Source organism: Otolemur garnettii, unplaced genomic scaffold (assembly GCF_000181295.1).
Source record: "Otolemur garnettii isolate 467f Iridium unplaced genomic scaffold, OtoGar3 scaffold00007, whole genome shotgun sequence".
Classification (NCBI taxonomy): domain Eukaryota; kingdom Metazoa; phylum Chordata; class Mammalia; order Primates; family Galagidae; genus Otolemur; species Otolemur garnettii.
The window spans coordinates 656,397-671,970 of NW_003852402.1; the positions used below are offsets into that span (position 1 = coordinate 656,397).

Genomic DNA, 15,574 nt, shown 5'->3' on the forward strand with positions numbered 1-15,574 from the left:
GCTATTTTTTGGTTGCAGCCGTCATTGTTGTTTGGCGGTTCCGGGCTGGGGATTCGAACCCGCCACCTTAGGTGTACGTGGCTGGCGCCTTAGCCGGTTGAGCTATAGACGCCGAGCCTCACATGTATTTTTCCTTCTGAGATTCCACTCTGCTAACTCTTCCAGAACACACAGTGCCCAAATTTTCCTCAATGCAAACATCACAACTTAAATCAAACTTAAAAGGGAGATATGTTTTACATGTTTGAAAATTACAGTATTTCTTTAAATATTAAGTTCCCTTTATGTATCAACAGTTAAAGATTCACTGTATCTCTAAATTTTCCAAAATTAGCCAATACTCAACGGAGCAGCTTTCCCTGAAAGAGAGAGCTGGACAGGATGTTTACCTTTTCAACTAGTTAAATGGTTTCACTGAGTGTTACTACGAGATATCTTAATTCTTATTAAGAGAATGTCCTCTTACCTCAATCACATAGCCGATGTACTCGATGACATGTCCATTGTACTCTTGAGTTTTTAAAATCAATTTATCACCTAGTTAAAAATATATTACCATGTGTAAAATCAATACAAAATCATAAATTTCTGTACTATGCTATACTGTAAAATCCAACCCTGAGGACTTGCAATAACAATCATTACTGGGATAATTACACTGCCTGGCAATGTAGACGTAACAAATGTGCTTATTGTACTAAGGTTGCTGATCAGGGTTTTTTTAGACAGAGTCTCACTATGTTGCTCTGGTTTCAAACTCCTGGACTCAAGCGAACTTCCCTCCTTGGCCTCCCAAAGTGCTGGTATTATAGACTGAGTCACCATGCACAGCCTGCTCAAGTTTTTGGTGAAATTCTAACCCAAAGGAAAAGGAAAGACAATGAGGTAACATGATTGCAGTATGACTACAGTGCTCCCAGTTAGAAAATATTCTTTTCCCTAAGTGATTTGTCTGTTAGTCTGCCCAGAAGAACGTGCCATGTAACACACATACCTGCATACAGAGAGGGCCTGCTTTCAGCTAACCCTGGGACCTCCAAGACCAGCAAGTCCCCGTTCCTCTTCAAGGTGATGCCACTCATATTATACTCTTTCAGTTCTATTTCTGCATGAATCTCCTCAAGCCACAGCAAAGTTGAGAACTTCTCCTTGTAATTTGACATGTTCAAAAGCTGGGGAATAAACACCCAAACATTAACAAGTCAGTGAGAATAAAGCAATACATCAAACACATCCACATCCAGGAAATCTCAGCTCTGGGGTTAGAAAGTCCAAACTGCCTAAATTCAAGGCAAGGTGATCCAAGGCCATAGTTCATGAGTGCATCAGCACATTTCCAGCCTTCAGCAGGGGTCTTCTGGGCTGCAGCTGGAAAGCTTCCCTCTCAATGCCCACACCACCGTCCACCAACCCTGTTGTTATCCTTTTTCAGGTCTTCTGAGGTCGTTCTGGGAAGGGCAGGGTTTGGCTGCTATAGACATGTGTGAAAAAGTACAGAACTTCCAGGTCTAAACCAGATAAAGCAATGAGGACCAGACTTTTCTTCCTACCCAAAATAACTTAAAGAAGAATAGAGAAAGTGGAAATGTAGTTTACAGTGACCATCAAGCAGCTCAGGATAGTGGCCCTGAGATTTAGGAAACAAGCTCCATGGACTTTCAGCTATAGTCTGGGCAGAGTTCCCAGGCTGCAGTACAGGGAACCAGAGAGACACATGGCCCCTGAGTTGAGGAGATGGAGACATCTCCATCAAAACAAAACAAAAAAACAAAGGAAGGGTGTGAGATCTAAGTCAAGAATTACTCTGGTCCCACTCAACACACAGGCTTATATAAGGTCTCATTGTTTCTGTCTGTGGCCAGGCCAGGCCACCCTGAGCCCAGTCCATCTTACTTCTTAGTAACTTGTGTCCCAGAAAAAAACTCAAAAATATTTTTAGGAAAAGAAAATATTCAACACCCAGCATAGTAAAATTCAGAATGTCTGGCATCCAAATAAAATTACCAGGCATTGGTGAAAGAGAAAAGTACATTTCTCCCATAATGGGAGAAAATATCATCAACAGAAATAGAATGAGGGATGACACAGACACGGAGCTGGACATGAAGACAGCTGTCACAGAGGCATGAGGAGGACCTAGCATGGTAGGCAGAGATACAGAAGACCTAGAGGGAACTTGGAAACGCGAAACTACAATGTCTGACAGAAACACGCTGGAGAGATCACATGCTACAGAGAAAATATTAGTGAGTTGAAGATGCAGCAATACAAACTATCCAAAAACTCAATGAAGAACAAAGACCAGGAAATAAGAGCAGCCTGTGAGCCTGAGGGGAACCTGGGAGGAGGCAGCAAAGGCACCTTAAGATGTGAAGGTTGCAATTTCCAGATTTGAGGAAAACTAAGCCAACACCCCCAAGCACAAGACCATGAAGAGAGAAACAAAATCACAGCATATTATAAATTTCTCAAAACTAGGCATGAAGATAAAATCTCAGAAGCAGAGGAGCTAGAAGCCAATATACATTATGTGCAAAAGAACAGAGGATAAAAGAAAAAGAAGAAATCATGAGGGAAAACAGACAATACCAGGAGACAAATGAAAACAAAACATACCAGATTCACAGGAAGAAGGAGGGAGGAGCTCAAGAGACTCATGGCTGAGAGCTCCATGTGGAACTCGTGCTGGGAAAACAAATGGACTCTTGGCTCCTGGGGAGGAGAGATAGACTAGGGCAGAGATAAACAAAAGAACTACTGAGAAAACTGCAGAGAACTAAGGAGAGATTTACAGACAGAATCAATAAAACCAAAAGTTTGTTCTCTGAAAAGATCGACAAACTTCTAGCTAGACAGACTAGGAGAGAAGACTTAAATTACTAAAGTCAGAAATAAAAGGACATTACTACAGATTCTACTAAAATAAAAAGGACTATGAGAGAGTGTGGATAGTTATACACCCAACACCTATAGGAAATGGACAAATTCCCAGAGACAAAACCTGCCAAAACTACACCACGAAGAACTCGGAAATCTGAACAGATGTGTAATTACTAGGGAAATTGAGTCGGTAATCAAAAAACTGAAAAACAAAAGTTCTGTATCTGATGGCTTCATAGGTAAATTTCTACCAAGCATTTAAAGAATAATATACTAATAATCACCAAACTTTTCCAAAAACTTAAAGAGTAGGGAATACTCCTCACTTCTTGTCTGAGGCCAGCATTTACCCAGATACCAAAGCCAAACAACCACACAACAGGAAAAGAAAACTTTCAGACCAATATCCCTTATGAACACTGGTGCAAACATCCTCAACAAATAAAAAACAAACTAGCAAACAGAATTCTGCACCATATTAAAAGGATAGGTACCATGATCAAGAGTGATTTATTCCTAGAGTGCAAAGATGGTTCAGTGTACATAAATTGTTCAATATAACACATTAACAGAATGAAGAAAAACACATGAGCATCCCTACAGATGCAGGGAAAGCATACACACTTTCATGATAAAACACTGAAGTAGGAATAGAAGAAAACTACCTTGATATGATAAAAGCCATATGTGGAAAACTCAGTGTGAACAATACACTCAGGGGTGAAAGACTGAAAGATTTTCCACTCAGATTAAGAACAAGGCAAGGGTGCCTTCTCTTGTCACTTACTCAACATAGTACTGGAAGTCCTAGCCAGAGCAATTAGGTGAGAAAAAGAAAAAGTATCCAAATTGGAAAGAAAGAAGTAAAATTATCTTTGTTTGCAGATGGGGTGATTTTAGATGTATAAAATCCTACAGAGTTGGGGCTGGGCACAGTGGCTCACACCTGTAATCCTAGCACTCTGGGAGGCTGAGGCAGGTGGATTGCCTGAGCTCATGAGTTCAAGACCAGCCTGAGCAAGAGTAAGACCCCGTCTCTAAAAATAGAAAAACTAGCCAGGAATTGTGGTGGGTACCTATAGTAGAGAAACACACTGAGGAGGCTGAGGCAAGAGAATCACTTAAGTGCAAGGGTTTGAGGTTGCTGTGAGCTGTAATGCCCCGGCACTCTACCGAGGGTGACATAGTGAGACTCCATCTCAAAAAAAAAAACAAAAAAACAAAAAAACAAACAACCCTACAGAGTTCACAAAAAACTTTTGGAATAAATTCAGTGAAGTACTAGGATACAAAGTCAAAACACAAAAACTATCTCCATTTCTAAACACTAACAGTAAATTATTGAAGAGAAAAGAAAGCAATTCTGTATATGATAGATAGCATCAAGAGCAGCAACATACGTAGGCGTTAATTTAACCAAAGAAATAAAAGGCTTGTACAATGAAAACTGCAGAATATCACTGAAAGAAGTTAAAGACAACATAACAAATGAAAACACTCATGTTCATGGACCGGAAGACTTAACAGTGTTACGGCCATCTTCATGTTCAGTGCAATTTCCATCAAAATTCCAATGTCTTTTTTTCAGACACAGAACAGCCAATTACAAAATTCATACAGAAGATCCAGATAGCAAAAAAAAAAAAAAAAAAAAAAATGCTGGAGAACTAACATTTTCAAAATTTACTGCAAAGCCACAGTAATCCCAACAGTGTGGTACTGCCATTCCTTGAGTTAAAAATTCACTTCCTGAAACTGCCTGCAACTGCCCCCAAGTAGTTATAAATTACCCTAATACTGCTGCCCCAGACACATAACCCAGACCCTATAGCTAACAATGACAGCCAACTGCTAATCAGTGTTATTTCTGTAAACCAATGAGAATTCTGGACAATCATATCAGCCCATTCCCTTTCCTTTTTTTGATTTTAAAAACCTGCTTATAACCAAGGCCAGACAGAGCCATATTCAAGGTTACTTGTGCCCAAGTCTCCAGATAATTGTTCTCACGGTGGCTCAAGTAAACGCATTATGATGTATTCTGTGTGTGCTTCAGCCTCTTCCATTTAGGCACCAGCCAGTAAAACAAGTTTCCCATGGGAGACACCCTAGTCACAGCAGGACAACTATGAAAAGGAGGCCCCAGGGCAGTTGCACCACCAACCCTGCATGTGGCTCTGGCTCCACATCCGTGAGAGCAGAGGTTCCAGCGCTAGAGCTAAAAAGCCCTATAGAAAGCACCCTCCTGCAGACAGGGCAATGATCTTTCCTCTGTCATAGTTAATAAAACTTTCTCTCTCCTGGACCTTCCTTCTGCAGCCACTGCACTCGGATGTGCCATCATCCACACAGCTCTGTCAGGGCCACTACTGCCCTGCAGCCCCCACATCTTCCCCCAGGACTCAGCCACCATGATGGCATCTGTATTTCAGAATGAAGCAGTAGCACAGTATAAGGATTCTCTCTCTTTTTTTTTTTTTTTGCAGTTTTAGGCCAGGGCTGGGTTTGAACTCGCCATCTCCAGCATATGGGGCCGGCGCCCTACTCCTTTGAGCCACAGGTGCTGCCCCCTAGTAGCACAGTATAAGGGAAGGAGAGAATGTTCCAGCAAAGGCTGCTACCAGTATGAGGCTGATGTCCCAGCCTTGCTCCCGACCTTCAGGAGGGGCCTGTGTTCTACTGTTAGTCAGTGCTGCTGGCAGTCTTACTCAGAGCCCTCTTTTTATCAGCTCCTTTTTTTTTTTTTTCCTCAGATGATCTCACTGTGTGCCCTGAGTTGAATGCCGTGGTGGCATCATACCTCACAGCAACCTCAAACTCTTGGGCTCAAGCAATCCTCTTGCATCAGCCTCCCAAGTAACTGGGACTATAGGTGCCCACCATGATACTTGCTGAGTTTTTCTATTTTTAGTAGACATGGGGGGTCTCACTTTTGCTTAGGCTGGTCTTGAACTCCTGAGCTCAAGGAATCCACCTGCCTCAGTCTCCCAGAGTGTTGGGATTACAGCTAAGAGCTCAGCTCCTCTTCTCAGAGAGAATTCCTGCCTGCTCCTAGTGTGAAGTTCTGTCACGGGGGCAAAGCAGCGAAGAGGCTGAAGCACCTCCCTTAACAAAGGCCACCTGGTCTGGAGGAGAGAGGCTGGATTGGTGGCAGAGATATCCCCCAGCCCCCACAGCCCCACTGCATGACCTGGAGGCTGCAGAACACCTCCCAGCACAGGGGCTGGGGCAGATGGGGCTGCGGTGGGTGGGGGGTAGAACCTGGAAATTCCAGTCCTCTGTGGTAAACAATGAACAAGGTCAGTTCTGAACCCGAAAAGGGCTTTTCCTTCTTTTGTCAGAAAACAGTCAAGAGTGGTAGGAAGCAAAAATTCTACACAGCATCAAACACTTTTCCTACCTCAGCGAGTAGTGGCTGAAAAGTCAGGATGTCAATTTTTTGTTCCACGCATTTTTTAAGTCTATCTGGTATGGGATACTGTGGAAGAAAACTGGGAAGTTGTCGTCTTGAATTCCTTAAAAAATAAATTCTGAAGTTAAAAACAATTATTAATTACCAGGCATTTTATACATATCACAGTTTGACTTAGCCTTTTCTATTTCAGAAAGACCAAAGTTTATTCAATCACTGAAAATAACTGATACAGAATGACTAGCCTAAGGCAGTAGTCAGCAAGTTTCATGTCAGCTTTGGGATCCTATCCTTAAATCCCCCAGCAGAGCCCCTGCTTTCGTGGACAGAGGCAGATGCAACTGCTCCAGCTGCACAATAGCAATGGGACCCCAAGGAACCTCCTAAAACCAGTGAGCTTGTCAGCACTTTGTTTTAACTTTCTGATCAGCTGAGTTCTCCCTGCTGAACTTCTAAGGAAGTTGTATCAGCACTTTACCTTGCCAGGGCACAGAGCCACCTGCAAAAGGCTGCTCCATCTACGCCATGCCTTCAACTTGCTTTCCTTTGTTTTTTGGTAAGGGGGAAATCTGGTCTTGCCCTCAAGCTTCCACCTTTCCCTAGAAACGGCTATTGGGATTCACCAAATTCCTGGCACCAGCAGGATGAAGCACATCACTGCCACAGGCCAAGTGCCACAGGGCAGCAGGGAGGAGAAAGGAGGATTGGAAAGAAGAGGTACTGGGAGGGGACAGTGAGGCTCGGAGGTGGCCAGGGAGGGGGCCAGATGGCCTTGGACCCAGAGTTAGCACTGAGGGGAGAAAGGGCTACCCAGACTCCGGATCCCATCAGTTGTCACCTCCTGTCGGGGTACCTTCAGCTCAGCCCTCCACAAGCAGACAGGGAGGTATCCTTTCTACGGTCTGTGGCAAGAGTCCCTTTAGCACTCAGGTGTGAAGCCTACTCGGGAGGCAGTGGGCATTCCTGAGTGCTGGTCAAGACCTGGAGACCGATATGAACAAGACAAAGGGTGACCAGGATGACCACTACACACTTAGGTAAATGGGTCCAGCCACATGGCCAGAAGAGCTAGATTAACAGAATGTTTTCAAAATGTCTGGAAACCAGGTGAAGGAAGCGCCAGTACACGGAGGGCTCCCAGCACAGCTCTGCTAAGTGACAGCCCTTCTATCTGAGAAGGGGTTGAGGTTGAACACTGCAGCTGCTTGACAGTGTCCCAGCAGGTGGGCAGGGCCTATGAGGCACCTGCCAGCACCAGTGTGGGCAGCAGACCCCTGGCCTTCCAGTGTACTCAAGCCAGCCTGGACCAGGCACTCTGGGTCACCAATTTGACTGCCAGGAAATGGAGCCCAGAGATGCTCCTGGGCAGTGATAGTATGTTAGTGTTCAAAGGCAGATAACTGACTGGGCTTAACATGTGACTGGTCTGTATTTTTCCCTTCTTCTAATTAAGCCTAGTGATAACTACAAGTTTGCTTGGTGTACCACTGCACAAGAAACTAGGGCTCTCCAAAGCTCCCATCATCACACCCAGTCATCTGTGCTGCTCTGCAGGCCCTGGTACTTCAGGAATGTCCTGCTCTCTTCCTGAGCTCACTACTTGCCCAGGGACTTCTGGAAGGGGTCTGGTCACTTTATATGCCTTTCTTCACTGTACTTCTCAAACCATGTCAAGTAGCCATTATTTTACAAACGAGGTTAAGGCACTTGCCCAAGGTCACACATTTTCCTGGGATTCAACAACAGTCTAATACCACAGGTGAACAACCACACAATATTCCTCTGCCAGCAGATTCTCTCCTCAGCCTACAGTTTAGTAGACATCCATAAGCCCTTATCTTAAACTGTTGCTGGGCCAACATGTGACTTGAAATTCAGAGTTTCCAACACTGGAGAAGTGACACTTCTCATTCCCAAGGAGCACCTGAGCTCACACACCTATCTGTCCTGAAGCTAACAGGGGAGCATCTGTCCATCCTGCAGTGAATAGGGGAGCGTTTGCTAGCTACCCTCCAAGGTTGATAGTTTGGATTTTTTTTTTTTTGGCAGCAAACTTAAAATCTGACTTCTGACCTCTTTGGTTTCATAGTTGCAGAAGAGACCATGTAGACCCAAAGTACTTTCCAGAGATGACACCACAGGTAAAAAATGGGTAGCCCTCCCCCTGCCTCGCCCCAGCCAACCTCATGCTGCCCTCTCCTCAGTGTTCCTCTTCTGCAGGCTCTCTCATGTGACCAGCACTCCTGCTGCTGCCACATGAGCTACACTAGAGGTGCCAAGAGCTGAGCACAAACCCCATCCTACTCTGGAAATTGCCTGAGACATGCTGGGCAGAGGGGGCTGAGGGTGTGTGGCCACCTCTTTTGGATTTCACACTGCTGCTGGGCAGTGGTGGAGAGCCTCACCTAGAAGCTCCCTGGAGACCCCAAACACAGTAGCAGGAGGCTTAAACCTCAACTTGACCTCCTATATCACCTCCCCCAGCCGGGCGCTGGCCATATCATCTGCCAGCAATGTCTGCTTCCCCTTAACAGATAAAGGCACCAACCAAAAGCTTGATATACTCAGCTGCTATACCTTTTCTGTGTGGTCACGACAACTGTAGTTTTTGTGGATGCTAAAGCTTGGGAACTTTTAGGTTTTTTCCAAGAAAATGGTTCACGGACAGCTATCAGGGACTCCTCTCCACTCACAACATTTACTTCAAGGTATCGCCCAATTAGGAAATTAGAAAAACACAGCAAAAGGAGCTCCTTGCAGCGGCCAGAATTTCTTGGAGAAAAAAAAATTAAATTTAGTTTTAGTCAGAAATAAGATAGACAAATTCAACGTAATTTCCCTTGCCATATATAAGGAAAGTTATAGGGCTTTCAAAAAATAATAATCCTTGGTTTTTTTGCTATTGTTTGTTTTTTGAGACAGAGTCTCACTCTGTTACCCAGGCTTGAGTGCAATGGGGCCATCCAAGCTCACAGCAACTTCAAACTCCTTGGGCTCCAGTGATCCTCCTGCCTCAGCTTCCTGAGTAGCTGGGACCAGTAGGCACATGTCACTGTATCCTGCTAATTTTTCTATTTTTTGAGGAGACCGTCTTGCTATGTTGCTAAGACTGGGTTTGAACTCCTGGTCTCAAGTAACCCTCCTGCCTCAGCCTCCCAAAGTTCTGGCATTACGTGTGTGAGTTACCACGCCCAGCCCTTACTTACTTTGTGACAATTCTTTTTTTTTTTTTTTCAAAAGCAAAAGGGCCTTTATTGCGGCAACCTCGAGCTGGGACTCCCAGGGGCTCTACTGCAATGGATCCTGGCCAAGAGCCACCGTGACAATTCTTTTTACAGAGAAAAGAGACTTTCTAAAATAAGCAATGTAATACTTTCTAAAGATAAAGTCAAGGCTTAGCACAGTGGTTACAGAGCCAGCCACATGCACTGAGGGTGGCAGGTTCAAACCTGGCCTGGGCCAGCTAAACAATGACAATTGCAACAAATACAAAAAGTAGCCAGGCATTGTGGTGGGCACCTGTAGTCCCAGCTACTTGGGAGGCTGAGGCAAGAGAATCATTTAAACCCAAGAGTTTGAGGTTGCTGTGAGCTGTGACACCACAGCATTCTACTGAGAGCTCTGTAGACATAGTAAGGACATAGTAAGCCTTTGTCTCAAAAAAAAAGAAAAAGAAAAAAGAAAAAAAAAGAAAAGATAAAATCAAGCACCTAAAATAGTGTTTACTACTCTCAAACTTAATAGGAAAAACATTTTCAATATTCTCAAGTTTAAATTAGAATAACATGACCCCAAACATGCACTATTTTTAACTTGCTTCCTACCTGCCTAATTCCTTGCTATGCTCTAGCTGAGGTTTCTCTGTGCACACTACACTTGGCACTTACTTATGGCCTTCTTGGCTGTTTCTATGTTGTCATAGTCTTAAACACTTAAACTAGCTGCATCTCACACAGCCAACTGAAGACTCGCACCCTTTTTTTTTTTTTTTTTTGAGAGAAGAAGTCTTACTCTATCATGCTGGGTAGAGTGCCCTGGCATCACAGCTCACAGCAACCTCAAACTACTGGGCTCAAGTGAACCCTCCTGCCTCAGCCTCCCCAGGTAGCAGGGACTATAGGAGCCCACCACAAACACCTGGCTAGTTTTTCTATTTTTAGTAAAGATGGGGTCTCACTCTTGTTCAGGCTGGTCTTGAACTTCTAAGCTCAAGGGGTCCTCTTGCCTCAGCCTCCCAGAATGCTGGTATTACAGGTGTGAGCCACCATGCCCACCCTAAACTATATACTTGTCAACTATGGTTTGATGTTGATGGGCTTGCAGCAAAACAGTGATTTAATCAGATTAAAAAATTAGCATCAGCAAATTTAGAGAAGAGGTAAGAAGGCCAAGGGCCCAAATGTCTAGTTGAAAGTTGACCACACACTTTCAAGCAGCTTGGATGGTGGTGGGGATATGGGAGAATAGGAAGAGGGACCCACATGGGCCTGGGTGGCCAGCTGGATAGGACCAACCTACAAGGGAGAGTGGAGCTGCCCTGGGGAAGGGATGGCAGTGGATGGCAGCCTCAGGGTTCATGAGGAAGGCAGTGAGTGGAGTGGCAATGGCTGAGGAAGAAGGGCTCAGAGAAGTGAGGGAGCTCATGCCTCACAGACACCTGATATTCTTTGTGAAGGTGAGGGGCAAGTCCTATGTTGAGGCCCACGGTGGACATCCCGGGCTACAGTGTCCATCACCTCAAGTGGGGAGAAGCTCACGTAGCCAATTTTGACCAATGCTTTTTCTTATGATTTTGTCACATCAAAATGCTCTTGAATGTTTTTTTTTTGTTTTTTTTTTTTTTGAGACAAAGCCTCAAGCTATTCCCCTGGGTAGAGTGCCATGGCATCACAGCTCACAGCAACCTCCAACTCCTGGGCTCAAGCGAGTCTCCTGCCTCAGCCTCCCAAGTAGCTGGGACCACAGGCAACCGCCACAACGCCTGGCTATTCTTTGGTTGCAGCCGTCATTGTTGTTTTGGTGGGCCGGGCTGGATTCGAACCCGCCACCTTAGGTGTATGTGGCTGGCGCCTTAGCCACTTGAGCCACAGGCACTGAGCCTCTTGAACGTTTTTTATGATATCCAACCTAGAAATACCACAGATGAAACTTAAAGGAAAAATTCACACGTGCACCTTAAGGAGCTCTCTCCACACCTCCAATTACGTACTTTGCATCACATACGACCATCACGGAGACTTTCTCCCCTGGAGGGACAAGCCCCCCTGGCTCGGGTGCCGTCCCCTGCTTCCTTGGTGAAGTGCCTTCCTTTTCTCCACTTTTTCCTTTACAGGTACAGTCATCTAGGGATGAAATTAGACCCATAGTTAAGTTTTCCCTCCTAGAGCCAGCAAGCCTACTGGAAACGAACACACCCTATACACATACACGCGTATATTCAGATGCACAGAAACAGGAGGCAAACTCAGATGATGGCTAACCACCCACAGGAAGCAGAAGCAGGAAAGGGCTACCTGGGCAGCCTGTCCATGTCCCTGGGGAGGAGCCCATGCACCATGTAGTCTCTAGTCCCTGGAATGCCCATTGGCCCTCCTCGGTTTAGAAACACTCAGGAAATGGCCATCACCACCTAAAGCACTCCTTCCAATCAGCCATGTTACTTCTGTCCCTCTCCCAGCCCCAAAATATCAAGAGAGGAGAAGGGTCCAAAACCAAAGAGCTCTGAGCTGAGGCACCACAGTGGCTGGGGTATTCTGGCCACGGCACCCACCCTCTGCCCAGAGTGCTACACAAGGCCATCTTGGTCATAGGCCCCAGAGTCCCCCCAGCCCATACACTTTACATAGTGAGAGCTCAAATGTCTACCTGGAGACACTTCTCTGTCGTCCACCAAACTGCTCTCTGATGTCTGACAGGTTATGTTTTTTCTATAGGTATTTAATGAATTAATATTTTCATCTGATAAATTCTTCTCAGGAACAGAAACGGAAGATACCACTGGGCACATTTGGTCTTTATCCAGCATTTGGAATCTGAACTGTTTAGCTTTATCCCAGCCAGCCAGTTTACAGCTGACTAAGTTTTGAGGAATGTCTCCTTTATTCCTTGAAAAGGAAAAAAAATAGTTAGGATTTCTAAAGCTAAAATAGTCATTTACTATAATGCACAAAATTCAGTCTAGGAAATGGTGTCTACAAAGTCTTTATGAACATAAATTAAAGGAACATTTTGTGTTAAAAATATTTGGAAAGATCTTCATTAAGAAAAAAAATGAGCAAAATTGGTTCTACAGAAATTATTAAGTTATAGTTTAAAAGCCATTATTAATGTAACATTAAAAACTTTTAAGTGGTAAACTTACTCAATCCAGATCACCATACTCTTACTTCCTCCTTCCTTGAGGGTTCCAAAATGTGTCATCTGAGTAACTTCAATACCACCTTTGTTCTTTAATAACAGGGCTCCATAGGACTCTTCAGTCACCTCACCAACAGCAGCAGAATCTCTGCAAAAAATGCCAGACAGAGGTGTCCCTCTGCAGCGCCACAGCCCTCTGCCCCTGCCTAGCCCAGAGAACAGAGAGCAGGACGGGGGCAAAGACTCCCCACTCCCCGGAGAAGCCGCCTAAGCACAGGCCCAAGGTATCCAAAGATGCAGACAATCATCTCACACAAAGAAAACTGCAAACCCCATGAAGTCTGGAGAAAAGGAGAATACACAGGTGGTATCTTGCAGGTGCCAACCTGAGAATCATCCTGGCCATGCTCCTCAGTGAACCCTCACCCCTCTTCCCTCTAGCACCTCCAGGCTCTAGAAGAGGCGGCACAAAATTTACTAAACTGACCTTTGGAAAGAGTTGTGCTGCTCTGAAGTATTTGAGAACAATCAAATAAGAAGTTGCTCTTTGGCAAATGACAGGCTTTTACCTTCCTTTCAAAATGGACACACTTCCTCCCTTTCTCCCACTGACACTACCGTGGGAGGAGGCTCCTGTCTCCTTGCTGCCTGCCCACAGGCTCTTTCCAGAAGGTAAGCCTGCCCCTGCAACTATCTAAGAACAAAGGGCCTCTGGGGTGAGCCCCTGCCCCTAGCCAGTGTGGTTCCCAGCCACGGAGACCTCGGCCTGGCTGGCCTTCTGCTGCCCTGCACGCATGCCCCCAACCAGCTGAGCACAAGAGCACAGGGAGCAGTCAGACCCTCTGTGTCAGTGGCAGACAGCTGACAATGTTGCTAACAAATGGGAAAAGATTGGGAAGAAGAGCCAGGACTGCCAGAGTCCTGACTCGATCCACCCATAGAACGGGCTATTTAGCTCCCATGACAGGAAGACTCCAGGAGGTGTGGGGCCAGGCAGAGGCTGGTCTGCACACTGTCTGCTCTGTGTCAAAGGTTAGATTCAGCACTGGGGTGCAGAGGCTGCAAGCCCAGGACCAGGAGCCAGAGATCTCCTGGCTCCCCAGCAGCAGCTATACCAGGCTAGGAGGCCTAAGGGGAGGAAGAGAACAGAAATGCTGCTGGGCAGAATCAGGCCTTTTTCTTTTTCTTTTTTTGAAACAGAGTCTCATTATGTCACCCTTGGTAGAGTGCCATGACATCACAGCTCATAGCAACCTCAAACTCTATGGCTTAAGCGATTCTCTTGCCTCAGCCTCCCAAGTAGCTGGGACTATAGGCAACTACCACAACACCCAGCTATTTTTTTTGTTGCAGTTGTCATTTGTTCAGCTGGCCAGGGTTGGGTTCAAATCTGCCAGCCTCAGTGCATGTGGCTGGCACCATAACCACCGTGCTATGGGCACCAAGCCAGAATCAGGCTTTTTTCAAGCTTTCTTGGCCTAGAGTGAAGAGTCAGGAGAGGGAATGTTTAAAGACACAGCGCCTCCATGGAATGTTCATGTGACCGCAGCACTTGAGCCAGGGCATGCAAGAAGGGAGCTCACAGCCCCTGCCCTGCAGGAGGTGGTGCAGGTCAGGGAGTCTGGCCCTCTTACCTCCTGTATCACCAGGCTCAGCAGGTTCGAGTGAAACCAGAGTTCCTGCAGCTACTTAGCCCTTGGTGAGGGCCATGTGACTGGCTTCCCTGCCCCAGACACTCCACAAGCGAAGTAGGGTCTCATGAGAAAAGGCACTTGGTCACCAAGTGGCCAAACAAGCATCTGCTAGCAGGCCAAGCTCACACTGTGTCTTACCTTTCTGGCGCCCCACTGTACACACACACCTATAGGTTACGCAGGCTGTACATGGCTACTTGTCTGCGTCCAGACACTGAGGTGGGTGAGGAGGCCAAACTAAAACACATCCCATGAAAAAATCACACTCTACCAAGGGGACAGGACAATGCTAGGGTAACAAAGGACCCCTCTAAGCAGCTTACTGATTGTGAAGAGAAAAGCAGACAGGAAAGGAGAATAGACAGGGGCTGTTGTGAGAATAGGTCTTACGAAGTCTTGCCACACTCAGACTCCAAGTAGGAGGCGGGTCCCTATGGCACAGACACAGCACACAACTTCAAGAACCTATTATTATTATTTTTCTTTTTTGAGACAGAGCCTCAAGCTATCCCCCTGGGTAGAGTGCCATGGCATCACAGCTCACAGCAACCTCCAACTCCTGGGCTCAAGCGAATCTCCTGCCTCAGCCTCCCAAGTAGCTGGGACTACAGGGGCCCGCCACAACGTCCGGCCATTTTTTTGGTTGCAGCCATCATTGTTGTTTGGCGGGCCGGGGCTGGGGATGCGAACCCGCCACCTTAGGTGTATGTGGCTGGCACCTTAGCCACTTGAGCCACAGGCACTGAGCCAAGAACCTATTATTCTATGTGCTTTTAAAAATGCTGAAATGTGTTGGCTCAGTGCCTATGGCTCAAGAGGCTAAGGCACCAGCCACATACACCTAAGCTGGCGGGTTTGAATCTAGCCCAGGTCTGCCAAACAATGATGGTTGCAACCAAAAAATAGCCATGCATTGTGGCAGGTGCCTGTAGTCCCAGTTAGTTGGGAGGCGGAGGCAGGAGACTTGCTTAAGCCCAGGAGTTAGAGGTTGCTGTGAGCTGTGATGTCACAGCACTTTATCCAGGGCAATAGCTTAAGGCTGTCTCCAAAAAAAAACCAAAAAAACACCGAAATGTGAAAGAACAAAAGACAAAGAATCCACCAAAAATGCTGATCACCAACATAAGACTAAGGATGAAGAGGGACCATGGAACTCTATAGTCAGGCAAGCCCCCGAAGTCCCCTCTTTTTAACAAGCAGCGCAGGACCTGGGATGTCTGCTCACTAGGCT

General features: G+C 45.9%; 1 protein-coding gene across 1 annotated transcript in view; it reads right to left on the reverse strand.

The window, feature by feature from the left end:
- MOV10L1 (Mov10 RISC complex RNA helicase like 1) overlaps nucleotides 1-15,574 on the reverse strand; it is a 76,334-nt gene that overhangs the window by 35,116 nt on the left and 25,644 nt on the right. Inside the window, exons 6-12 of the mRNA XM_023509352.1 lie at nucleotides 12,654-12,797; nucleotides 12,158-12,396; nucleotides 11,502-11,634; nucleotides 8,870-9,064; nucleotides 6,281-6,395; nucleotides 995-1,172; nucleotides 467-537 (exon numbers count right to left, since the gene is read on the reverse strand). Of these exons, the coding sequence (XP_023365120.1) occupies nucleotides 467-537; nucleotides 995-1,172; nucleotides 6,281-6,395; nucleotides 8,870-9,064; nucleotides 11,502-11,634; nucleotides 12,158-12,396; nucleotides 12,654-12,797 (1,075 nt within the window). The remainder of the gene's footprint in view (nucleotides 1-466; nucleotides 538-994; nucleotides 1,173-6,280; nucleotides 6,396-8,869; nucleotides 9,065-11,501; nucleotides 11,635-12,157; nucleotides 12,397-12,653; nucleotides 12,798-15,574) is intronic.